Source organism: Cyrtonyx montezumae, unplaced genomic scaffold (assembly GCF_038088225.1).
Source record: "Cyrtonyx montezumae isolate F1298 unplaced genomic scaffold, pur_monq_1.0 scaffold_70, whole genome shotgun sequence".
Classification (NCBI taxonomy): domain Eukaryota; kingdom Metazoa; phylum Chordata; class Aves; order Galliformes; family Odontophoridae; genus Cyrtonyx; species Cyrtonyx montezumae.
Genome location: NW_027072079.1, coordinates 62,215 through 88,121, shown reverse-complemented (window position 1 = coordinate 88,121; position 25,907 = coordinate 62,215). Strand labels below are relative to the sequence as shown.

General features: G+C 55.3%; 1 protein-coding gene across 7 annotated transcripts in view; it reads left to right on the top strand.

Moving 5' to 3' along the window:
* The window catches only part of HDAC7 (histone deacetylase 7), a 59,621-nt gene that overhangs the window by 5,024 nt on the left and 28,690 nt on the right, over nucleotides 1–25,907 (top strand). For 2 of the 7 annotated variants that reach the window (XM_065751447.1, XM_065751446.1), the window contains exon 1: nucleotides 6,257–6,534. The exons of 1 other annotated variant lie outside the window; for it this stretch is intronic. In XM_065751447.1, coding sequence (XP_065607519.1) covers nucleotides 6,264–6,534 — 271 coding nt within the window. In that variant the 5' untranslated portion in view covers nucleotides 6,257–6,263. Of the gene's footprint in view, nucleotides 1–6,256; nucleotides 6,535–10,802; nucleotides 10,912–15,428; nucleotides 15,502–17,863; nucleotides 17,887–21,214; nucleotides 21,450–25,907 lie in introns of those variants that run through there. 4 more of the 7 variants (XM_065751452.1, XM_065751450.1, XM_065751455.1 and 1 more) reach the window with 4 other exon arrangements.

Below are 25,907 nucleotides of genomic sequence, written 5' to 3'. Positions count from 1 at the left end.
CCCCTCCACGTGGCAGCAGTGGTGGGGACACGGCTGGGGCCCCCCGACCCCCACTGCCTCCTGCACACACTGCAGCCACGTCGATGCGTAGGGAAGAGGACGAGGGCTCTTCTCAAGGTGACCAGCTTCTTATTTTTGGCCGCTTTCCCCCAACCGCCGGAGCTGACCCGGGGCTGCGAGCTGTTGAAGTTTTTTAGACCCTTTGTTTGTTTAATCGAGGCGATGTTTGTTTTTGATCACAGGCATTAGATAGGCACTTCCTCTGCAGGCAGGAAGCAGTGATTTCCTGTTCGCTCGTCGGCCAACTCTCACTGCGCAGGAAACCTTGCTCTGCTGAGTGTTCACTTTTCGTGCAGCGTTTTTGGATGCCCTCTCACGGGGTTGTTTTGTTTTCTCTTTCCCCACCCCGATGCTGCTGGGTTCCCACTGGGGCTGCCCTGTGTCGTGGTGATGCCATTTCCCCACGTTTGGCTGAAATCTCCCAGTGGGGTCCAACCATCCACAGCACTCTTGTGCTTTGTTTGTCACCACCATGAAGGTGTTTGTCACCGTTGTGATGGTGTTTGGATGGGGTTTGCCTTCAGTTTTGTGCTACCACCAACAGCACGAGAGCATCCCTCTGCTTCCATGGGTCTGCTCGGTGCAGACCCATGCCTAAAACACCCAGTTCATCTCTCCCTGCTGTTTTGTTGATGTCTGTGAGTTGTTCTGGGTGCAATGTGCTGCTGAGGAGGACCCATTTGTACCAGATCAGCTGAACGACTTGCTGTCGTGTGCAGAGTTAAAGCAGGGAGCTGAACCAAGCCTGCTCTGTTTGCTCCTTTCCTTGCTGGGACCTTTAGGCAGAGGATGCTCTTTGGGGATGCAGCAGGTGCATTTAATTGCTGATTAGCATTAAATCTGTGGGAGAACTCTGCTGTGGGTGCATGGTTTATGCTTTGCAAGTGCCAGCAGCTTGCTTCTCGTCTCTGCAGTGCTCTGCTGGCTTAGTTCCCTTCTGGCTGCAACGCCGTGCCCAGGTCAGTCTGTAAAGCATAAGGAATGGGGACAGGATTGATGATGCTTTCCACCTGGAGAGGTGGGAAAGAGGTCCATAGGGTTTCCTGTTGTACCAGAGGCAGCTGGGATGGGGTCCTTTGGCAGCTCTGTGCACAGGAGTGTGGTTTTGCTCTTTGCATTTGTCCCAGACAAACTGATGCTGGCCTTTGCTGTTGTAAAGGGGCTCCCCTACAGGGAGAGGATTTGTGATGGGGGGGAGAGTGGCCTGAAGAACAGAGGGAATGGGGGGAGCTCAGGACCCCAGGGCAATGGGGCAGAGACGTCTTGCACCCACGCAGCAGTGAGCGTTGGATGTTCTGTGTTGTGCAATGGTGGTGAATGGAGCATAGGGGGGGTGGATGGAGGGATGGGGCAGAGAGGAGGGCAGAGAGGAGAGCAGATGCCTTCAGGGGTCCCCCAGCCCAGGGCACCACCTCAGCCACCCCTCCCCTCTGTGGAGAGCTTACCATTCCCCTGGCCCCTTCCAATCGTTGCACGTCGGTGACATCATTGCCAGTTGCCATGGAAAAGCCAGGTTGTCCAAAACACGACCCCTTGGCCTCATCCCACGTGTGTCAGGAAATGAAGGTTTTAAAGCACAACGCTGCTGCAGTGGAGCAGGAAGAGCTGGAGTGGGACAGGCAGCTCGGGGACAGGCACATGGCTCTGCCCCATCGCTTGGCCTCCGCTCTCCCATGGGGAAACAGAGACCAATTGGGGCTACCAGATGGATTTGTGTCTTCTGAGTTATTTCTGGGCTGCTGAGCTTTCTGCTTTGGGCTGCTGGGGAGGGAACGTGGGGCTTTTAAGTCGGTGCCTAGAGAGAAGGCAAAAAGTGTGCGTGAAGCTCTGAGCAACGCAGTGGCAGATGGTTTCCATCACTAAACCCAAAGAGAAAACGTCTCCTGGGTGACATTGTGTTGCCCTTGGCTCCTGGCTGGATGAGGAGCCCAGGGTAATGCAATGCCTCCCAGCTGAATGGGGATGGGCAGCGAGCAGAGCTGCCAGGCCCAGTGCAAGCAGTCAGCCAGCAACTTTCCTAAAGCCATCAACAGCCATCCTGGTTTCAACGGTCACCAAAAGCTTTGCAGGGAGCGTGGGGGCTTTGGGAAGGAAGCATCAGGTGTTGTGCTGCTGTGGGGTTGGGATGCTGCTGTTCAAGGCAGCCTTTGTTCGGGCAGGAATTACAACCAGACCTCTCTAGGTCGGAGTGGAGGTGTTTCCCCAAGGGAAAGCTGGAAGCTTTACTCTCAGATCCTCCAGAACCAGAGGAAGCAATGTCCTGACCACAAAGGCTGCATCCGCTCCCCCGTGCACGAGCAGTGTGCAAAAAGCCCCGTGAAGGCTCCAAGCAGCCAGCAGCTCTGCCAGCCCTGCTGGGCTCCGTGTCCACACTGCAGGATGAGCCCATCCCCTCCTTAGGCTCTTTTCCCCCTTCGTTCACGGCCGCGCATGCAGCCCGGCCCACAAGCAGGTTAAGCAGCACGCTCATCTGGGGATGCACTGGAAAATAAAACAAGGGAGCTTTCTGCTTTTGCATACCCCATCCGGGGGCACGGTGCAGAAGCTGAGCATGGAAAGTGGCAGCATGACACATCAGCACTCTTGTTTTGGTCTCGCTTTGCTCGATACCTCGCCGGTGCTTCACTCAGCCGGTAAACAACAGCACGAGCGTGGGGAGCTGCCGGATCCCACCCGACAGTGGGTGTCAGAGGGTTAAAAATAGACTCCAGATTTCGGTTGGTGGATGTGGAGGCAGAGAGCAGAGCGCTGTTTATCCATGCCAGGGTTTCCCCTGAGAGGCTGAAATGAGTCAGATGAGGGATGGGTACAACCGTGCTCCACGCACGGGTCCCTCTGTGCTGAGGTCTCTGGGGATGTGGGATGTTCCTGCAGGATGCTTCACAGCATCCTACCCATCCTTACCCTTTGGTAAGCATTGTCTTCTGCTGTTAAACCACCCCTCCTCAGTAATTGTGGTCATTTTGGCAGGTCCTCTCCTGACAGTGCTGCCTTAGCATCCCATACCCTTACACCCCGTCCCTTTGTGCAGAGATGGGATGCTGGGGTGATGCAGATGTGGCTGCCTGTGTCCTAAGGCTCAGGGCATGAGCATTTGGGTTAGTGCACAGGGGCAGCAGCGTACTGCTGTTAGCAGAGGAGCAAACTGCTCCCTGGCAGTGTTTCTGAGGTCAGGTTGGCAGCAGCTTCAGCTCAGCCCTACGGGGTGGGAGACGGGGCTGAAATCTCTCCCTGTTTCCATCCTGTTCCCTTTTTTGCCTCCACACTTCCTGCACTGGCATCACCACCCCATCCTCCTCAGCATCCCATCCCTTCAGCATCCTCATCCCACCCCATCCTCCTCAGCATCCCATCCCTTCAGCATCCTCATCCCACCCCATCCTCCTCAGCATCCCATTCCTTCAGCATCCTCATCCCACCCCATCCTCCTCAGCATCCCATTCCTTCAGCATCCTCGTCCCACCTCCATCTCACCCATCCCCTCTCCCTTTGCACCACTGCACCAACATCCACACGCCAGACCCTTGGAAACCCTTTTTCACCCAGGGAACAACGTTTTGGAGGAGGGATGGAGCCGGACCCGATGCCAGGGGCACCCCATGCTGTGGGATCTGGGCTGGGCTGTGGGGCTGTGTGAATGGAGCACGTTTTCACGCCCGCCGCCTCGCTCGTGGAAGTGGCAGTGGCTTCCTGTTTGACTCACACCTGACGGCCCCGTTGCACGAGTCGGGGCCTCACGGCTTTTGCAGCAACTGAATGGGGCTGTTTACAATTAGAGAACATGGGATTCCCAGAAAGAAGCTCAGACCGGACATCCTGAAGCGAAATACCCCGGGCGTCACCGGCTAAAAATAACCGTAGCAGAACAGTCATCAAACAAACAGAGCGGCCGCATCGGGTGCGGGGCTCAACCCCATGGCATGGGGGAAGGGTTGGGGGGGAGGGGGGGGCACGACGGCCTTTCCTTTTCATCCCTTCCCTTCCCCCGCTGTGTTTTTTCGGCATAACAATGTGATGCTCCGGAGCGGCAGTGGCGCGCAGTGATTTCTCTCGGTTTCTGTGTTTGTTTGTGGATTGGGGGTGGGGGGGAACACGCAAAGGTGGGGATAAAATGTAGACAAGGCCGTTTCCAGCCAGAAGCGATGTGCCGTGGGGCTGAGGACCCCGCGGACGGCGTTGCTATGGGGCGGAGGGTGGGATCCCGCTGCTCTCTCCCGTTTGCATCCGCGGGGAGAAACGGAGTTTGAGCCGAGAGGTCCTTCCAACCTTTTTCCAGGCTCAGAAGGGGCTGAGAGAGGGGTTCCCCGTGTGTCCCCAAGAAGGGGATCGGGGCAGGAAAGGAGCACAAAGCCTCAGCCCGGCGGGGGCTGGTCAGCCTCTCCCTAACAGAGATTTCAGCACAGACAAACTCCCGTTAAAAGGCACTTACGCAATCGGGTGCTATTAGAGGAAGTGTCTCTGTAACCCCAGGCAGTTAGTGGTTGATTTATGTCCTGCAGCTTTAGGTTTTACAAGTTGCGAGGGAGTTGCATAAGAAGAAAATTTGACCTTCTATTTCTTAAGAGCTTTTTTTTTGGGGGGGGGGGTTGTTTTGGTGGTTTTTTTTCCTCCTGTTGTGGGGAACATCTTTTCTCCGGTGCTCACATACCCATTATTTCGGTGGGGTGAAGAGGAGCATGGTACAGCTCAGAGGATCCCATGCACCTTTGGGTACCACTGCCCTATCAGTTGTGTCCCCCTAATAACACAGCGAGGAGGGACATTGCTGTTTATCCCATGGGGGGTGGTGTGCAGGGGGCATTTCTGTGTTCCTGCAGAGAAAAAAAGAGCTTTTTTTCCCCCTTAACACACAGCACACTGCATCCTGTGCCTTTCAAGCACCTCAGCCGTGCAGTGGGGTGTGTGCCAGCTGCTAGCAAACTCCCCCAGCAGATCTCATGGCTCAGGATGGGTCACTCAGCTGCCATCTGCTGTGGCTGGAGGGATTCCCCACGGTGGGGCTGCTCAGAGCCCTGGGCTTTTCCTCCCTGGCTCTGCAGGGCGCAGTCCCTGTTGGCATTTCCCTGCTGTGATGGGAGCTGTGGATGCTGCACGTGTTCCCACCGTGCACCAAGCTCCAACTGTTGGCTTTTGCTCTGAAGCAATCAATCCGAGCAGGGCACGCTCTGTGCGTGGGGTGTGGGCTTGCTGGGGGTGATTTGGGGCTGTGTCGCTTCACGTTGGCCCTGAGGGATTGTCCCACATCGCAGCAGCGGAGGCAGAAGTCTCACGGAAACTTCACTTGCTCTCTCTCGTCGTTTGCCATTTGCCTCTCTCCTAAAATAGAAGCGACTTAGGCTGAAAGCACACATGAGCAATTTGCAAACAGAAGGACAATTAAAAGGAGGAAAAACTAATTTCCCCCAGCGTAGTGGGGGGGGGGGAGGGGGGGAAAGACAGTACTGCATTGTCTGAGCTGCGGTGTCCTTCCAACAGAACAACCGGCCCAGGTTTTCTGCCCCTGGCGATTTCGGATGATGCTCCTCTGTGAGCTCTCTTGTTCTCAGCCCCCTCAGAGTCAGCAGCAAAACCTCCTGGCCTTCCCATTGAGATGTAAAAAGCTCCGTTTGCTCAGAGCTCCTCCATCTGCTGCAGGGACGGTGCTGGGAGCAGTGAGTGCGGAGGGACGGGCTGCCAAGCACGGAGAGGGCAATTTCGGTGCTCTGGGATGCTCACACAGAGCTGGGGTAGTTTTTGCTGTTGTTACAGGCTCCCTGAGTGCCCCTGGTGCTTGGGAATCACTTGTGGCATGAGGAGGGGGTCGGCTCCTTCGTCTTTTGGTGCTGTTAATTGGGATCGGCCCTTTGCTCGCGTGGGTGCCATTTGGAAAGCTGAGCTTTGGGTTGTCCACGCTCCAAGGGAGAGACTTTTCCCTTCCTGGGTGAGCGTGGGTGGCTTCAAAGCAGCTCCAATTTTAGCCTTTCCACACCACCCAGCAGATACAAAACCGGGCATCGTGCATCTGCTCCCGGGATACCCATTGTCCGGGAATCCCCAGGTGACCAATTATGCCAATGGGAGCTCTGATGGAAAAGGGCCGTTTTCAGCAAAGCGTTTGCAGAAGGTTGGTAGAGCCCCAGGAGCCTCCCAGCAGCTTTATATTTTATTTTGAAACCCATCATCCCCCCCCCCCCCCCAGCTGGGTGTGAGAGTAAAATGAAAGGATGCGAGATAAACCCACTTGTGTGCGAGAGAGAGAGAGCTGCTGCCCGCGGCAGCGCGACATCAGAGGTCGTCATTCTGAAACCGAGCATGGAAACTGCACCGAGAAAAAAGCTAGAGAGCAGGGCTCCTCGCCACACACGGTGCAGACCACACTAAAGAGCTGCTGTGCCCTGGGGGCTGTCACAATGCACTGGGGGGAGAGAGAGACAAAGCTAAAGGGCAGCAGGCAGCTCCACGCGAGGGCCGGGCAGATGAGCACTGACAACAAAGGTACTCCTCCGAACCGTTTTCTGGGCTTAACGTGTCTCCCTCTGGGCTTTCTTAACGCTGTGCTCTTTGCTGAATGCCTCCCTTGGGTTCCTCTGATGTGATCGGGTTTTGGCTGTCCCTGCCCTGTGGAGGCAGAGGGTGATAAATAGAGGAGGCTGCAGGCGGCTCTTGGAGCTGCCCGCGTGTGCAGGAGCGTGGGGAGCCATGGTGGCAAACACTGTTGGTGTGCACTGCAGCTCTGGTACTGCATATCTGCACTCTGCCCCGAGCATTGCTTCCCAGGAGTGCACAGGATTTCTGCTCTGGCCTTGCCCTGTGCATCCTGCCTGGGATTTCTGCCCCGGTTGATCCGTGCTGGTGCAGTGCGTGCCGTGCTCCCATATCCCCAGGTCCTTTCTGTTGCTGCAGGGCTGCTCTGGGCTGAGCCATCACACCAAGCTCATTTCCTGGCAGCCTCCAGCTTCGAGGGGAAGGGCACCCAGGGCAGCATCTCTCGCTCACGTTCGGTGCATGTGGGCCATGCAGAGCAAGAAATCCTCCCCACAGGTGGGCACCACTCCCCTCCTCCAGGCTGCAGCGCTCTGGGTTTGAGTTTTCCCCTTTTCACTTAGCACTAAGAGGCTCCCGTGGGTCACCCGTGCTCTCCTGCTTGCAGCCCAGATGCTCAGCTTCAGCTTTTCACCTTCAAAGCACGGCGTTCTCATTGCCACCCCACAAACCCCCTCCCTGTGCACAGCACAGCGTTGCTGCACCCCCCCATGGCACGGGCTGCTTTATCTGATGCGTGCTCACCTGGCACTGCCTTTGTGCTGCTAAACCATACGGATACACAGCTGCCATCTGCTCACACTGCAAAAGCTTCTCACCCTGCCTGGACCAAGGGACGGGGGCAGCATCTCCCTGTTTCCTTCATCACAAAACAGTGCAGCTCTTCTCTGGTCAATCCCCACTATTTCCCTGCTCTTTTATTTTGTCTCGGTGAAGAGCTTGGGAAATGGCATTGAGTTAGAGCGTTGGGAGCCCACGGTTGGGAGGAGGGAAGATAAGATGGGAGGATTCTTGAGTTTCGCCCCGCTTCGAAAGTGCTGAGATTGGCATAACGCTCCCACGGCCCAGCATGGGAATTTCCAACTCACTTCATTTCTCTGGGCTGTAGAGAACGCTGAGCACGTGCTCAGGGTGTTTCCAAAGCCAAGCTGCAGATTGGAAGAGCCACCTCCTGTAAAGCAGCAGGATGCTGACAGCAAAATGCGTGCACCCAACGTGGCAGCTCCGGATGGCCGACCTCATCCACGAGTGGGTGCTGTCCCAGCTCAGGACGGCTGTGGGCTTGAAGGAAAGCTTCAAGATAAAAATGAATTGCTACCAAAGTCTGAGCTGCTCTGCTCGCAGGAGCAGCTTTGCTTGCAAATCCAGCCCTCGCCCCGCAGAGCCGAACTGCTGCAGCGGTGGCGGAGGGTGAGCAGTGCCCCAACGTTAGCACTTTTGGGGGGCTTTTTCCACCCAGAGAGGATGGTTTCCGACAGATCTCTTTGAATCTGAAGTGTGAGTAACGGTGCAGTCATGGGGACGGAGAGGTCGCCATTGTGAAGCCTGAAGCATTCGTTGTTATGGGTGTCATGTTCAAAGCTCAGGCGAGAGTAGCACCCATGTAACGGGGGCCACAGTGGCTCAGTGTGGCTCAGCCTTGTCGTGTGAGCCTTATTCTTTGCTTCAGACCTCAGTGAGAGGAGGTGGGAGGGATTTGGAGGAATGGAGCTGCCCTGGGTCCCTGCCAGCCCGGATTGGGGACACGCACACCATGGGCTGTGCCCTCCTCTGTTGGGATTTCTGTGACCTGGAGTGGGAAGATGGCTCATCTGGATGGCTTCATCCTATCCCATGGCTCCAAGGGGCTCCATCAGTGCCTCCACAGTGCTCAGTGTGAGTTCATACAGAAATCCATGAGAAGTCAGTAGATACCCCCAGAAATGGAGGGGAAGAGAGGGCAGTGCCACGCAGAAGGGCCACCAGAAGCACTCAGCAGGAGCTGAGTTTGGGGGGAGCAGCTGGTATTTCCTTCCCACCTCCTCCAAAACGCAGAGCAGAGGCCGGCATGGTCCAGAACCAGAGCTCAGCACAGAGCATCAGGCCCTGCAGACCCGAGGCTGGATTTGAGCCTGGGGTGCAGGCACGAGGTGGGTCCTCATATGGGTGCAGGAGATGCTCTGCCAGCCCGCACTGCTCTGTCACAGGGGCAGCTGGGTGAGTTCAGAGCAGCAGACACAGCACTGGCCCCTTCCTGAGGGTGGCCTGGTTGTGGGTAGGATGTGGCTGCTGAGCAGCCTTGGGGTGTATCACTGCCTGGGGGTTTCAGGCAGCTCCATCCCCACTTCTCTTTGTATTTGGTTGTAGCTCTTAGCCGTGGTGGTGATGCTCTGGGTTCCTGTGATGTGTGACTGTTTCAAGCAGGAGGCTGGGCTGTGTTCTGTACGATGGGAATCCTCCTCTCCACCCTCTTCATCCCCTCGCTAAGAAAGCAAGGAGCTAGGCACCAAAATACGTCCCTGGGTGAAAGAAATGGATGCACTTGGGATGCATTCCCGTTGCCCCTTCATTGTGCACTGGTACTGAGGAGCTGAGCATTGCCTCCAGCCTCTCGCAGGAGAGCTGGGAGCTGAGGTCATGGCTTGCTGGGTGGAAAGATTTACTAGCACTGCCATTCCTGATGTATTTTCTGAGCCTTTTTGGAAGGAAAGTATCCACCTTCCCCTGCAGACCCGCCTTGTCTGGTGGTGTGGCCGCTTTGCTCTGTCTGCAGCTGGCTCTGGCCATCCAGGTAGACTGTGTGCCATCACAAAGCTGCAAAAATCAGAGGTCCTTCCTATCTAGCCCAACCCAAAGGGCCTCGCAGTGCTCTTTGTATCAAAACCAGAGTGCTAGAGCAAGGTCTGCACTGTTAATTAATAGGAGGACAGGAGTGGGTTCAAGTGATTGCAGCAATGTGGAAAGTACCACGTCCATGTCTGGGCCACAGCACCCCTCCCATGCTCCTTATTTCTCATTGAAGTGGGATTCATTCACTTTGGATCTTGCTCTGCTGTTTGGACCCTGCTGTGAAGCAACAACTGAACACAGCACAGAGCCAGGAAGGTGAAAATAAGGGGGAAAACCTGCAAATGGATCCTTTGGCGCTTGGCTTCTCAACCCCAGGAGCAACCCCAAGCCTGGTTTGCCTGCAGTGCGCTCTGAGTGCTCTCATAGCTGCACCAGTCCCAGATCTTGGAGGATGTGTTGGATATTTCCTTTCCCTACATGGGCTCCATGAGAAAATCCCATCTGCCTGGGTTGGGTGAGTTGTGGAGCTGTTGGGGTGGGCATCAGTGCCCCACAGAGCTCTGGGACAACGAGGATCCATCACTGCTGCATCATTGTGGTCCAACATCTGATTTCTTTCTCTGGAAGCTCCAACCCCAAAGCGGGGACACCACACTGCAGCCCACAGTGGTGATGTCCTGGCAGCCCCGCATGCAGTGCCTTTGTTCAATCCCTTGGTGTTTTGGAAAACAGAGTTTTGTCGGCTATTCTTTCTTTCCCTCTGGGAATTTGGAAGGGAAATAAACAATTTCCAGCACTCAGGTGGCGGTGACATGAGCGAACAGCGGCTCAACCTCACACAGCCCCTTCTTGTGCAAGCATTTGGCTTCTCCCCGATGAAAAAGGCAAAGATGAGGATGAGAGCTCGGCGTATACATGCAATCGGTTCTCGTGTGATCGCCACACGGGAGCTGCTTTTAGAAAGGAAAAGCCAGAGGGGTAGAAAAATCGGGCAGGGCAGGGGATGCGCAGAGAGGAGCGCAGTGGGCGGTCCTGGTGTTGCACGAGGAAGGGGTTTGCAATGGGAAAGAGGTTTGCAATGGGAAAGAGGTTTGCAATGGGAAGGGGTTTGCAATGGGAAAGAGGTTTGCAATGGGAAGGGGTTTGCAGTGGGTGGTGTGGCACTGCAGACAGCAAAGCACTGCTTTGCCGGAGTCAGGAGAGGGCGCACGGAGCGGCGGCTGTTTGCTAACAGAAACATTTAGTCAACTGGAAGGCTGTTTCGAAAGCTAAATTGAGAGCTGCTCCGGCTCCTTCCCCAGCCCATTGTTGTGGTTTTACAATCACATTTTCCTGTTTTTAAAACAAATGTTTTTCTCTCCCCTGGGGCCGTCCGAAAGACCCACACGAGCGGTGGGGGGAGGCGGGCGGGCGAAGCACTCATCTTCCATCTCCAATAATTGCCCTTCGCTTTGCGCAAGCAGGAGGGTGGGACGGTCGGGCAGCAGCGTGCCCTGCTTTGAGTCGCTGGTTCCTCTTTGCCACGCTGTGGTTTCGTGCTCAGCAGAAGGACGACCAAAGGTATTTTTGTAGGTCTTATTCAAGGAGTGTCTATTTAAAACAAAGCTCCGGGTTGCCGGAGCGTGAGAGTGGTTGTTTGGTTGTAAGAACGGCAGAGGATTGGGGGGGTGGGATGGAGGCTGCTTGGATGGGGGTCTCTGAGTGCTGGGGGACCTCCGAGGGTCCTCCTATAGGAGGGTCAGATCCTGCAGCGGTGATGCGAGCTGATGTTTGTGGAGGAGGGAAGCTATTAAGCAGTCAGCCAGCTGCTGTGTGCAGAGTGTGCATGCTCTCGGGTGTTTGGCTTTGAAATGTAAATCGTTTTCCATTTGCTGAATGGAAGTGGAGAAGTCGCAGCGCGGTGACCATCAGCTGAGCTCTGCAGAGCTGCATCAGTTCAGGATGCAACTGGGGACAGAGCTGCACCAGCAGCGGGCGGATGCTGGGCTGGGTGACCTTCTCCTCAGCCTCTGCTGCCTTCACATTGACAAACGGAGAGCCCAGAATGCACCCAGGATGCATCCTGACCACCCCACTGCTGCAGTTTCCCAAAGCTCCACTCGCAGCCTCCTCCCCTGCCCAGCACAGCGTTGCCCAATTCAGGGTGTGAGTTGCTGCTCCCGTGTCATACATCAGCAAATAAAAAGCATCAAGCACTCTTGTGCCCGAGTCAGCAACTCGCCCACCTCCTGCCTGCTTGCTGGGTCAGCCCGTGGCTGGCAGGCTCAGCAGGTCAGCCTCCAACATCCCAAACTCAACCCTAAGGAGAGGATTGATGGGGAGAAAAATAAAAGGAGGTGTGGGGTGGAAAACCAAGCACAGCTCTATTTTCTCCTGGGAAGCAGGAGAAACTTTCAGTTACTCGTATTTTGTGAGGTCCAGAGATGAGCTGAGGGGTGCAGACGTGGAACAGGCCTGGTGAGGGCAGAACTTTGGGGTTGGAGGACAGGCAGAGGAAGGAGATGGGGTGGGGGGAAGAAGGGAGGGATGGGAAGCAGAGGGAGGGGGATGTAGAGCATCACAGAACCAAGTTTTGTGGCACCCTGGGGCTGCCATGCTGCCTGCAGCAGCTCTATGTGTGTTCTGCTTTGGGAATTACAGAGCTGCGGGGATGCAATCGATCCCTAGGAGGGGAATAGTGGCTGGGTGCCCCAAATAGCAGCAGGTTCTGCAAGGTTCTCTTGGCTCATTTCATCCAATCCTGCTGCAGCCTCCAGCTCTTGCTTTTGGGAACATCCCTGCTTGCTGCAGGCGTGGGAAGAGGAACGTTGCGTCCCTCAGCTCTGGCTCTGGGCTGGTTTTGATGGCCCCAAAGATACACCCAGCTGAGAGATGGGCTACTTTTCCCCCCCAGTGCTGATCCCCAGCACTGTTCCCCACTGTGTGCCCCTCCTCATGCTGCACCCCCAGCCCTGAGGATGTCCCCAGCTTTCTCCTTGCGTCCTCCAGATGCTGAACTCACACAGTGACCCAGTTGTGATATATCATTTTCCTCCTGCTAAACCATTCCAGCCAAATACAGCTGCACTTGCTAGTTAGCCCACACTGCTGCAAACTCACACGTACGCGAAGGTTCTGGAGGTGAAGCACTGAAATCGACGTCACTTTATCAGCAGGCTCAGCTCCTATAGCAATCGTGGTGCAACTCCTGTTTTATTAGGACTTAAGGAGCCACCACCACTGCCCGCCCTCCCCTTGGACCCTCTCCTGGCTGCAGGATGGTGTGGGCAGCAGGCAGGGATTGGGGTGAGCCCGGGCAGCCTGCGGTGGCTGCTCCTCCTTTGTCGGCACGAGGATTGCAAAACGCATTGGGGTGAAGCGTGTTCAGCTCCTCTGATCAAAATAGCAGCACGGTGCTTTCACAACCAGCAGCGGGTTCTGCGTGCTTACCCCCGCCTGGCTGCAGCAAAGAGCCCTGGCTCATTGGGAGAGGGAGGAGAGATGGCAGAAAGGGAAGTGGTGCCTGCTTTCCTGGCTAAAAATACTGCCCGTGCTTCCAAAATAATCTCGGGTGAATGATTGGCGTTAACCCTGCGGTGTGGGGCTGCCAGCTGGTTCAGCGCTCCGATATCTCCATCTGAGCTTGGGCCTCATCCCACACCTGGATGGGGGGAGAGGTCTTGGTGGGACGTTTTTGCTGTTGGAGGCAGGTTCTGCAAGGAAAAACACAGATTTCAGAGACCACTACGATTCTTCGTTTGGCAGCCAGCCTCAAACTGATTGGGTTCATGTTTTGGAAGAGAAAAACAGCAGCTTGCTCCAGGATGTGTCCTTGGATTCCATGTGGAGCCAGGAGTGAGACTGAAGGGACAGATCCAGATCGGGAAGCTCAAGCCCTGCCTGCCTTCCCCCACTGCTCCTTTGGGAAGGATGGACTGAGGAGAATTTAGGGCACTGAGCAGGAAAAAAGGGCTAAAAGGGAAGAATAAATCCCTTTTTCCTGCCACCGCCAGACTCAGAGCGTAGAGAGATCCCAACAAATTGCACCTTGGTGCAAATTTGTGCAGAGTGGGCACTGCTGGGACTTCTACTGTCAAGTTACTGGGCGTTCTCAGAACGAGCTGTGTGTCATCAAAACATCACAGTGGCAATTTTGGCATCGTTTGGGGCTCAGGGGGCACATTGGTGTGCTCTGCTCCACGTAGGGTGAGGTCAGGGTGGGCTCAGAGCTCAGAGCACCATCAGCTGCTGCTCGAGCGTCGTCTCAGAGGGGCTTAGGCCAAACATCCCAAGTGAACCTGGAGACAAATGAGGTTTGAGAAGGAATGGGAAGGAAAAGCCATTCCAGGAGAAAAACAGCACTGATGAGAGGGAAAGGGAAAGCCCCAAAGGTGACAATCACAGCGAGCAGCTGCAGCTTGAGCCAGCTTCATGGAGCACCAAAAATAACTCACATCGTGTGCCAGCCTGCATGCACGCATGCATGCTCGATGTGTAACTTCCCATATTCTGTTCTGGTACTGTAAAAGTGTACAAAATAGCTCAGCAAAAGCCCGGCCGCTGCCCACTCGTGTTTCAGTGTTTATCTCACTGCATCTTGCACTGTTTGACCTCCGGAGGTGTGGAGCCCCACAGCCCAGCTCAGGTCTCCTCGCTCCAGGATGAAGCAGTGCTCTGCTCTGCATCTGAAGTGATTTCTTCTTTGGAAAAGAGAAGTGTGATTCGGAGGTCAGAGAATCCCCCCCCCACCCCCCTGGCTCAGGATTTCCTGGAAATGCAGCTGTCCTCTGGCAAAGGGAGCTGCACCAAGTCACCCCCTCCTGTGGGATGGTCCCAGCTGTCAGCAGGGAAACCTGAGGGATAACTTTTGGGGTGACCTGAAGCCCCTGAGATCCATCCCCTTGAGTCCAAGTGTGGCTTTTTTCTCTTTTTCCCTTTTTTTTTTTTTGTTTTTTTCCCCTTCTTTCTTTGAGACGTGGGGATGCTTCCCTGCCCTCTGCCCGCTGCTTCGGTTGTGGCCACTCAAGGGCAAAGCAGAGGGGATGCAAACCTCCCTGCCCTGCTGGCCACGCTCTGCACGCTTTTAGGGATTTGCATTCCCTGCTGGGCTATGCTGCAGCCCTGCATTGATGCTCATGGGTAGGACAGTGCTTTTGTGACTGCTCAGCACCAGGTCCGTGCACATGCAGGTGCTTCAGGAGATGCAACGTGCTGCAGGAGGAGCAGTAGGTGCTGCAGGGAGAGCAATGGGTGCAGCAGGAGATGCAACATGCTACAAGAGATGCAGTAGGTGCTGCAGGGAAAGCAATAGGTGCTGCAGGAGGAGCAGTAGGTGCTATAGGAGATGCAGTAGGTGCTGCAGGGAGAGCAATAGGTGCAGCAGGAGATGCAATGTGCTACAGCAGATGCAGTAGGTGCTACAGCAGATGCAGTAGGTGCCGCAGGAGATGCAGTAGGTGCTGCGGGAGATGCAGTAGGTGCTGCGGGAGATGCAGTAGGTGCTACAGGAGATGCAGTAGGTGCTGCGGGAGATGCAGTAGGTGCCGCAGGAGATGCAGTAGGTGCTGCAGGGAGAGCAATAGGTGCCACAGGAGATGCAATGTGCTACAGCAGATGCAGTAGGTGCCGCAGGAGATGCAGTAGGTGCTACAGGAGATGCAGTAGGTGCTGCAGGAGATGCAGTAGGTGCCGCAGGAGATGCAGTAGGTGCTGCAGGCAGAGCAACAGGTGCGGCAGGAGAAGCACCAGGCGCTGCAGGAGGAGCAGCAGACACTGTAAGGCACTACCCGGAGGACTCACCCCACCAACAAACCCCATTTCAATCCCAAACCCCCCCAAAAGCGCCGAACCCCATCCCCACCCCTCCCCAGCCCCGCTCTCTCCCCACTTCCCGGAGCCCTCCGAGGCCTCGCGGCCCAAGCGCGGGGTGAGGCCTCGGCCCGGCGCCATTGGCTGCAGCGCGGCCTCGGGGCGGTGCCGCCCGCAGACAAAGCGCGGTGGGCCGGGCCGGGCCGGGCCCGCTCTGCCCGCTCCTCCCCCGTTCCGTTGCGGCGCTGCAGGTGGAGCCCGGCGGAGCTCCGAGCTATGGATCCCCGCCAGCCGCCCCGCGAAGGCCGCTTCGCCCCGAGGACGGCTCGGCCGGGCCTTTGTCCCTGCGCGGCCCCGCCCGAGGTGAGCGGCGAAGCGGGGGGCGGTGGGGGCAGATCCTGGGGGGGACTCTTGCTGTCTGGTTCTGCCCCGCTGAGGATGCTCGCGGCCGGAGCACGGAGTGGGAAGGGTTGGGGTTGGGTTTGGGGTTGGGTTTGGGGTCTGAGCCCCTCCCCGGGCTGCGGTGGGGGCTCAATGGTTCTGCCCCGCTGAGGACAATCGTGGCCGGAGCTGGGAGTGGGGAGGGTTGAGGTCGCTGCTTGGTGTGCTATGAGCTGGGGGTGCTCTGTGTGTACCCCGCTGCCCTGCTTTGTAGGGCCACAGAGGTGTGTTTGGGGCCAGAAACCGCAGCATAGGAAGTTCTGTACGAATGTGCTCAAGTGCTTCTTTACGGTGAGGGGTGACGGAGCACTGGCACAGGCTGCCCAGGGGGCTTATGGGGTCTCCTTCTCTTCAAGACCCACCTGGACGCCTACCTGTGCGACCTGGTGTAGGGAACTGCTTTGGCAGAGGGGTTGGACTCGGTGATCTCTAGAGGTCCCTTCCAACCCCTGTGGTTCTGTGTTTGGGTGGGCTCTGCTGCAGGGGTTTTGTTTGGGTCTCAGTGTCTTGCCCCGCTCCCTGGGAGTAGGGATGGGAGCAGCTCTGGCACTTTGTGATGTGCTTGTTGGAGTCGTGTCTCTCTTCTCTCTGAGTGAATTGTTCAGAAAGGATGGGAACAGCTGCTCTAAAAAAGGAGGTGTTGACGCATGGAGCTTGTCCCAGCTCTGGACACTGCTTCCCAGTGCAGCCTGCAGATCTGCAGGTTATCCAGTGCTTGCTCTTTGCTGGTGGTTCCCATGCTCCAATAAAAAGCAGAGCTTCCCACACCTTATCCCATGGTAGAGGTGTTATTCAGCATTTGGGCATACTTGGAGGCTCCTGCAGAGGTGGTATTGGTTAGCTTGGCTGTGTGCAGAAAGCACTGTCGCTTCTGGGAGCAAACAGCCTCAGGCTGTGCTGCAGTTTTCATCTTGTTGCCTAGAGGATGGTTTTAGCTCCTCAGCTGTTTGCTTTGGGAAACTTCTGCCCAGGTGTCTGCAGAGCACTTCATCCAGCACATCTCAGCGGGTCTCTGGCTCTTCCTGGTGTGTGCTGAGGATTTCAGTCCTTCCTGCTTGGCTGCCTGATGCGAGCAGGAAGTGGGAGAGTGAAAATGGCAGCAAAAGTTTTTGCAGCAAGGCTGAAAGCATGGGAATGTGAGAAGGTGATGGGGTTAGAGCTGGCATGACTGGGTCCTAAACCTTTCTGATGTGTGGCTTGGGTAAGGACATGTGAAAATGTTAGGGCCAATCCATGCAGGTGTGTAATTTTGTCCTGGGCAATGTGGCAGGAGCATGGAGGTGTAGTGCAGGTGCACACGTGGTGCCTTTTCTAGCAGCTCATTGCACTGCTTGGCTGCGTCCTGTATGGGCAAGAAGCTCTCTGGGATGGGGATGGTGTCCACTTTTGGGTCTGTGCTTGGTCTTCTGTCCTTTCTGGTGCAGCTCTGACCTGACAGAATTGTTTTGGAGCTCTGCAGCATCGTTGGTGGATGTTCAGAGCAATGAACTCCAGCATCCTCCTGGGGCTGTGGGTCTGGATTTGTGGTGTGTCTCTGGCAAAGGTGGTGAACTCAGATCTGCAGCGGCTGGAGCACGAGTGTCACGGCTCTGGCCTTCATTTTTATGTTCACACTTCATTGGGCTGAGGGTTATAATGAAAAGCCAGGCTCTGTCTGGTGCTGGGAGCTCAGCTTTGATTGGGAAAGGCAGCTTGATTTGTTTTGGGGCAGGTGGCTCTAGGGATGTGAGTGGCAGCACTGATGTCTTTGTCGTGTTTGGCTGAAGCCAAGCAGAGCTCTCTCACTTCAGGGCACTTAGGAATGGCTCTTGGGAAGTTGAAAGTCGGTTCTGTCAAACCCAAACCATTTAGGAACTGTTCAAAGACAATTTATTAAGGCTTGAAAATATCAGTAGCGAGGAGGCTTTGTGTGCTCGTTTGTGGATCAGGCTTTGGGGCTTTTTCCTGTTCAAGTAGCGGATGAAATGGTAAATGTGCCTTTTTTTTTTGAGAGAGAGAGAGAGCAAAAGATCCTGCAGTCCTGTATTTAACAGCTGGGACTTTTGAGGAGGGAAAAATCGAATGAGTGCTGGCAGTGCTCTGAACCAGGGCAGCTCCTGCATCGTTCCCATTAGCTCCAGCAAGGCTCTGTGCAAATCCCTTTGCTTTGATTGGGATCTGAACCATGTTTGTCAAAGGTTCAAGCATCGAGACCTTATTTTTTCTGATGTGATTGGTTACCTCTTGTCTTCTTCCAGCTGTAGCAGTGTCCTGCTTGTTCCCTCCAGCCAGAGCGTGGGGACAGGGACGGCTGCGCAGGACGGGGAGGTGAGTCAGTGCTGTGAGCTGTTGCATCAAGTCCTTCCCGAGGTCTGTGTCTCATTATCTTGCTATGCTCCCTGAAGGCAAGAATGCATCCTTCCCCGATTCAGGCTTTGCTGGCTTCCTCTTAGCAGCTTCTTTTGCTGACTTTTGTGTCGTTAGTAAAATGGGGCTGATGACTGATGGCCAAGGGACCGTGTCCTGGCCCTGCTGAGTCTGGCTGCAGCTGGGTGGGCTCATGTCAGGCTTGAGCAGCCCTCTGTGAGCGAGGCTCTGAGAGCCCTGCTCTCTGCCAAGCTGCCCTAAAAATACTACAGAAAGCCCTGCAGCTCGCAGTAAAAACACTGCACAAAGCTGTGCTGAGAGCTGCTGTGATGTTTTTCTTCCTTTGTTGGTGCCTGCTGCGAGTGTGGTTTGGGTCTGACCACTCCACTCCCGTGCTGCCAAGCTGCCTTCCCCTGGTGAGCCAGGGTGCAGTGCTTTAAGGGACAGTTTTCTTGCTTTCAGAGAGCTCGAGTTGTGGATTTGCTGTTGGAAAACCTCACATCACATCCTACAGATGGATGGAGTTCAGAGCTGGTGAGGTGCAGCTTGTTGCTTTTAGACTTTTTAAATGTGGGGCTTATTAAACTGAGCCAAGGATGTTTAGGAGGGCAGCGCCGTCCTGCAGAATGTATGTGAGGGATTTGTTTTCTTTCTCTGCCTCGGAGAGCTCCAGCTTCCCTTGAAACTGTCTTCCAGATATAGCAGCTGCTGCTAACACTGCATGGGCCTGTGCTGTGTTTCAGCAGCTCCAAGCCTCTGTGTGCTGTGCAGGATTCAGTCAGCAGTGCTTGAGTTTAGCCAGAGCAAGGGAAGCTGGCATGCTTGGGTGGCTTTATCCCAGTTGTCAAACTATAAATAGTAAATGCAGCCCAAGCACTTGCTGGGTTGACTTTGGAAGTTCCCTGGGCTCACCTTGGAGGAGGGATCTGTGCTGGGGCACATCAGCCCTGGGTAGGAGAGGAGTTGGAGGTGGTGACACACAGGAGCCATGAGGTGGCAGTCAGTGTGTATGTCCCTGTTGGGCAATGTGGGAGGATGCTGAGGAAAGAGCCACGAGTCAGTGCCAGGCTGTCAGCCACGCTGCTCCTGGACAGGGAGCTTCAGAGTGAGGGTGTCTGTCGAGCTCCTGGTCCCAAGGGTGGGCTGGAGTGGGACAGCAGCTCTGTGTGACACTTGGATGCATTAACTCATCCATCACATGTACCTGCTTGCCCTCCTCTTAGCAGTTCAGTCCACCAAATGCTCATGGATGGTGCTCTGTCTCTTGGGGCTCGGGTGAGTACATCTTCCCAGTGCCTCCCTGGCTTCTTGGACCTTATCACAACTACAAACTCTCTCACTCAGGCAGGTAGCTCACAGGATGGAGCTGGACCTATTTACAGCAGCACACACCGGAGGGAGGCTTAGCTCTTCCCAGGGCTGTGGATTAAACTGCTGCTCCCACCAATGTAAAAACAGAGTGCTGCTGCTCCAGCACGTGGCTGTGCTCTCCCTGCCACCTCTCTGTGCTGCAGTGGGGGACAGTGTGGGCTGGGGCTGTGGGGGACAAGAGAAAAAGGGAGGTGTGAGAGGTGGGAGCAGCCTGGACTGGCTTCCAGGAGGGACTCCAGGAGAAATGCTTCAGCTGTGCAGGGTGTGCCTCTGCCTGGAGCATCCTCCAGTGCCAGCTTGGGAGCCTGATGTATTCCTGGCTGGTGCACAGCTTGGCCTGCCAGCTTATGGCACTGCTTGCTGATTGCTCTCCTGGGTGCTCAGTGCATTTACTGGATCACTTAGGATCAAAAAAAACCCAAAACCCTACTGACTGCCATCCTAAAGTAATGCCTCAAAACCAATCCTTCACGGAAAGGGAATCTCTTATGCAAGGGAGGGGAAGGCAGAGTTGATGCTGATGCTGCTTTTTCAAAAGCTGTTGTGTAAGAGCAAAGCCTTGGGCGGCACAGAAAATGTGGAGGACGTCACTTCCCAGCAGGCTTGATACGAGACTGCTTTCTGAATTTCTTCCTCGACGTGCATCCAAAGCTTCAAGGCTTATGTAAATCCTGCAGGTTCACTCGTGGTTTGATGCACTGAGGCTTCAGAGGATGTTTCCACGTGTAGCCTGGGGGTACAACTACTGAGAAGAGTCTCCTCTTTCCTGCATCGCTGTTTTCTAGCTCTAGCTGCCTCAAGCAACGCTTAAGAGGCCACAAGATTTCCAGTGCTGTCTGCTGGTGGCTGCAGAGTGAGGATATCTGCTGCAGAGAGGCTGGTGGTAAGGCTGGGAGTGAGCAGCTGCTGGAGACGTGCTGTCCTCCCAGTGCAGGTTTTACTTGGATGTCTTTAGAACAGATGAAGCTGGTGAGTTTGGAGAATTCAGTCCCTGCTTGCAACTTCTTCCTGCCCCAGTACCAGCAGAAAAGCACCGTTCTCAGTTGTGAGGAGGATGTGCTGATGCTCGGAGCCTCTGCTTGCATGTGCTGAGAGGTGGGAGCACTGGGAGCTTGCAGTGCTCTGCTGCAGGGACTGGTTTCAGGTGGCAGGCTTGATTTCCAGAGACCACAGTTTGTTTTCCAAGTATCTAAGGCTTGAAATCAAATACGCTCTGAATATTGCCAATTAAATTTCCTTATGTTAATCCGAATGCTGGCTGCTAACTGAGAGCAGATCTTTCTCAAACACATCTGGTGACCGAGCACCATCGTGGCCTTCCCTTCTATGTGTGTGCTCTGCTGGAGAGCTGTGAGGCTCTGCAGAGGCTTTGGGAGCACAGAGGAAGGGCTGAGCTGCTCCTTGGGGTGCATCACATTGCTGCAAGCCCTGGTTTGAAATCCCATGGTGGTGTGGAAGTGGCCTCGGGGGCTCTTCTGTGTGTTTGTTTTGCCTCAAAAGCACTCATGGAGGCTCTACCTTCGCGTAACCAAATCTTTCTTGGTGAGGTGAGAGTTGTTGTGCAGAGTTTCCTCTTTATATCCTCTTATGTCACGCCGCCCCGCCGGCTGAGTGCTCTCAAAATAGCTGCCAATCCCTGTAGGTTTCACTTCAAGGTCTCTATTCTTAGCCTGCTGGTTAGCTGAGCAAGCTGCCTTACTCTGTAGTCATGAGTTCAAGGACCGAAGGGTAAAGAATAGCGATCTCTGGTGCCACGCAGAAGTTTTGTTTGCGTTTCATGGCAGCTTTGAAGGGACTGCTCAGGCACAGCCCTACCCAGCAGCCTCAGCCTGCTGTGCTCAAAGAGCTCCACACCTTCGTGAGCCTGAAATAAGAGCTGCCGGCGTTGGTGTGTGCTGCAGGCAGCCCTGCAGATGGGATGACTCAATGCACGAGAGCCCATTAAGTGCCCTTTTGCATCTGGCCTGGCTGCAGGCGGGCTAATCTTGCTGCATCTCCGCGCTGCCCCGATGACCAGATACGTGAGCTGCAGGAGCGAAGCAGAAGTGAATGTGGGATGCGGAGCGGTGGCTTCCCGGGAGCGGAACTAGCTGGATGTTCTCAGCCTCAGGGCACAGCTCTGTCTGCGGTGCTGGTGATGTTCAGCCCGTCCTGTAAGTGCCTCTCACATCCCTGTGTGGGGCTTGGGGGGGGTTGGTCTCCTTCCTTGCAGGGTGGGCTGGCTGGGAGTGTGCGGGAGCATCCTTCTGGAGGTTGCACGGAGTGGTGCTCGCATGGGGAGGAGCTGAAGCTCTGGCCCCGCTGGATCCCTGCAGGGGCAGGTCAAGTTCTTTGCTGCTTTGCTTACCCGTGCTCCATTTCCAGACCTTTGCCCCCGTGAGAGCTTTCTGCAGCCTTGTAGCTGCAGGAGAGGAGCAGGCAGCAGCAGGACAGGCTCAGCTCACCTGCCATTTCTGGCTGTTTCACAGGGAGCTCGCTTATCACAGCACTCCACACCCAGGGTGTTGATGGCATGGCAGAACTGAGCTTTCTTGGGGCAAAAGCTGCAGGCTGTGGCTTTTGCTGCACGCTCTGTATGTGGGGTTGCTGGGGAGTGAGTGTTGTGTACCAGGCTTGCATCCTGCCTACGCTGTGGGTGATGGTCACGTGCAGGCAAGGCCTTTGTCCTGCACTTGGTTGCTTCTTTAAAGATGTATTTTTAGGTGCTTTCTGGCTTCCTCTTCCTCCTGCGCTGCGCTGCACTCCCTTTTTCTAACTCCCTCTTCTAGGATAGCTTTTTTGAGCAATCAGTTCCTCCTTAAACCTGTTTTTGCAGGCCTTTGTCTGTGCTTGGGAGCTGTCCCAGTTTAGCATTAGCAGCTGCTGGCTCTTTCTGGGTAAGCAAGAACAAATAAAGGTTTAGAGTGAATGAATCATTTGAGCCTTATCTGTCTCAAAGCCCGGACAGCTGTGACTGCTGCAGGAGCCTGCCTGCAGGGCACAGAGGCTCCTCATTGAGGCACTTCTCCTCCAGTGGTCAATGCTTAATGGGTTTTGTACTGCTGAGCTGTGCCTGTGTTCCTCTGAGCTTTCTCCCACGCTTGGTTATGAGGTGCAGCTCCGGATTAACACCCTTTCCTTCAAGGTTTTGTTATGGGCTCCTACATAAATTCAGCCTGTAGGGTGCTTGAAGTGATTTAACCTGTGGGAAAAGGGTGCAGAATGTGAGTGGGGGGGACCCACAGAGGGGATGCAGTTGGACAGGCAGATGCTGCCTCAGCCACAGGGTGGCATGGGGACTGCTGGTGTTTTTGGGGCTCTGTGCTGAAGCCAAGCATCAGCACTGCAGGAACCAGCGTGGTTTTGCTGGTTTAAGAGGCAGGATTTGTAGATAAAGTGGTGTTGGTTCAATAACAGAAATGTGGGAGAAGGGAGGGAGCAGCAGATAAGCCCTGGGCTCGTGCCTGGAAATGTTTGGCCCTAAGGTGGGGACTTAGAGTGGAGTTGGTGTTTTGCTGAGATGGAGGGGACAGTGCCCTCTCCCCTTCCCCTCCTCCTGCTGTCCCTCTCTTCTGGCAGCCCAGATTAGGCTTGGTTCACCCTCTGCCCTGCCTTAACTGTTACACAGAGCTTGCTTACAGCACCAGGGCTGTTGAGGAGCGGGTGGGATGAGCCAGCAGGCTCAGATATGTGACCACACGGTGCAAACTCCTCCGAGCAAATCTTCCCTGAACACATGCTGCAGGGTTTTGCTCTGCAATGGGATAAAGCATTTCTCCGTGGCAGTGTTTGGAGCTTGAGCTGCCCTCTGGTTTGTGGCACCCGTGGCAAACCTTGCTGTCAATGTGGCAGGATGAATTAAGGAGTTGCAATCAGGGCACAAGTGCAGCAAGGCCTGTTAGCGTGCTGACTCTCCATAGGAAGCCTGCAGGCTGCCCAGAGCTTTGCTTGGAGCCCCAGCAGAGTGTGTTTGGGGCCATGGGCTTCTCCTGCAGTGTCAGGGACTCTTGGGCCTCCTGGAGCTGAGCAGTGATGGCTGGGGCTCATGGGAGGAAGCTTTTCTCCATGGTGTGCAGGGAAAGCGAGCAGGGTTTGTACAACCCTCACAGAGCTGGGCTGAAACCTGCTTTTCTAGTATGACAGACCAGGTCTCCGTTGTTCTGCTTCCTTAAAGTGTGCACTCAGAGAGAGGGTTTGGCTTTTCTGCCTGTAACTAATTTTTTAGCCATTAGGTAGAGCAGGGTAAAAGTCCCCACTGGATTTGTCGTCGTGAAGCTGTTGGATGTTTGCGTTGTAAGAGTCTGTGCCCAGCTGCGTGCTGGATGTGACTCCTTCCTCGTCAGGAGCTGGATGCTCCTGGATTAAATCAGAGTTCACCTGGAATAAATCACAGGCAGTCTCTCTTCTTCCATCTCCAGGGCTGTGTTGTCACAAACAGCTGCTCGGTGCAGTAGGTGAGTGGAGGCAGCACATCCTGCCAAGCCTTAGTGTCCACAAATGACTAAATCCTGCCTGAAAAGTCCAAGTACAAAAACATTACTTCTCAGTTTTCGGCTTGGCCGTGCCGATTGCTGGGATCCAGCCATCCTGGTTGCTTGGCCAAAGAGCAGAGCAGACCCTTGGGCTGGGGGCGAGGAGATGGGGGTGGGGGCTGCTGCAGGGCTTGGAGCAGATCTGCAGCATGCAACCAGCTCACAGTGCTCACTGACGCTGCTGTGCCCGCTGAAGGAGTGTGCTGGCAGCATGCAAGCCCTCGCAGTTCATAAATAACTGTGGGGGCTGGAGAGCTGGGCCTGTGTCTGGTAGAGGAGCTGTCGTGCCAGCCTCTTTGCAAATGCAGCACCTTAACTGTGTTTGGGCAGTGAAGCTCCTTCTCGCTGCTTGCACAGTGGGGGTTGGTGTGCTGCCTGAATTTGCTCGGTGCTTTGGGGGGTGGTGGGTCTGTCCTCGTCACCTGGCTGTGTCTGGTTCCTCTCCAGGTTTATAAGAAGCTGGTGGATGCAAAGTGTCCAGGGTGCTGCTCTGGGAAGGGAGAGCCCCGAGCAGCTCAGAGTGAAGGCTTTGTGCTTTTCAATATCTGTTGAACACAACGCTGACTGGAGCAGGAAGGGGAAGGGAGAGCAGTCTGCTTGAAGCCCAGTCCAGCGAGGTGTCCTGGGAGCACAGATCTTCCTGTCCCACCTCTGCAGCACAGGCAGCTGCAAACACAGGTGCCTACAAACTCAGCAGTTCTTCATTGCTGGAAGCCCCTGACCTGCTCTGCTTCCTGTGCTCCCATCTCCAGCTCCTTGGCAGTCTGGGTTTGCTGTTGGTGGAAGTAGAAGAGCTTGGCTTTGGTGGCTGCATCTGGTTGCTCTGGATCAAGCAGAGCAGCAGCAAGAGGCACGATGCTGCAGGGCCTGCTGCCTCTCATTGTCTGTCCCCTGCTCCCCAAAGGACAACCTTTGTCCCTGATCTGAGAAATGCCTCTTACAGGATCTGACTGCAGCGTACGGGTGGAGATAAGGGTAGGGCTTAAGGCAAAAAAATCAAGAGAATTTCCTGCTGCTGGTGATGGAGGCTGGATAACACTGATTAAGAGTTCCAGCTCCCATCTGCAGCCTCCCAGGGGAAGCTGCTCTGCTTTCCAGCCTCATGCCCAGCGCCTGGCTGGATCCACGGTGGGATTTGTGCATCATCTGCAGTTCTTGGTCCATCTGATGGTTTGCAGGTACGTGGAGCTGCTGAGATGCTGCATCCTCCTGTGTCAGGATGGAGCCTGGCAGCCCAGACACCCCCCCCCAGCGTGGCCAGGCACGGTGGTGAGACGCTGGTATGTGAGATGTAAACTCAATACCAAAGTTTAGATTACAGCCCTGTGAAAAACATCAGCTCCCCTAAATGGAGCCCAGATGGTGGAGGAAGCTGCATGGCGCGTGGAACCGGCGGAGGAATTGCAGGGAGCGAGCAGCAGGATGGGAGCGAGGTGGGGGAGAGGAAAGAGGAGAGGTAGAGTTACAGCCCAGAGAGGTTGCACTTGGCCACAGCCCTGATGTGGGTCAGCCCATAACCCAGGCTGGATATTCCTCCACTCCCCCTTCACAGCAGCAACTCCGGAAAACGAATGTCTGCTGGGTTGCATCAGTGTAAACGCAGCGTTTCCAAAGCTGAGGTTTCCCACAGCCCATGACAGCTGAACTGTTGGGCATGAGAGGCTGAGGGCTCTTGGGCAATGGACAGGAGGGCAGGCAGATGTGAGGCAGGGGCTGCACGGACTGTTGTCTGGGAGCTCTGCTGGGGGAGAAGCTCCTGCATGCCGGCTGCGGCAGGTTCAGCACCGAGGGTCCCACGTGGATGCAGGGGATGGAGCTGCTCAGGTGAGATGTTGCTGGATGCCTGGGCTGAGATTGGCTCAAGGTCCTGATGTTGTGAAGAAAGCCAAGGTCCCAGGGCACGACCAGCAGGTTTTGAGGCTTCAGAGTGGAACGTGTTGGTGCTTTGGGGAGGGATGGAGTGATGGAGAAAAAGCATTGGTGGGGGCTCACAGGGTGCAGCCTGAAGCTGGGTGCTGCAGAGCCAGGTGGTGCTGCTTGCAGTGGGGTGGAAGCCTTCAAGTAATGCTGTGGTGATGAGATTGCTAATGAGTCCCTTCC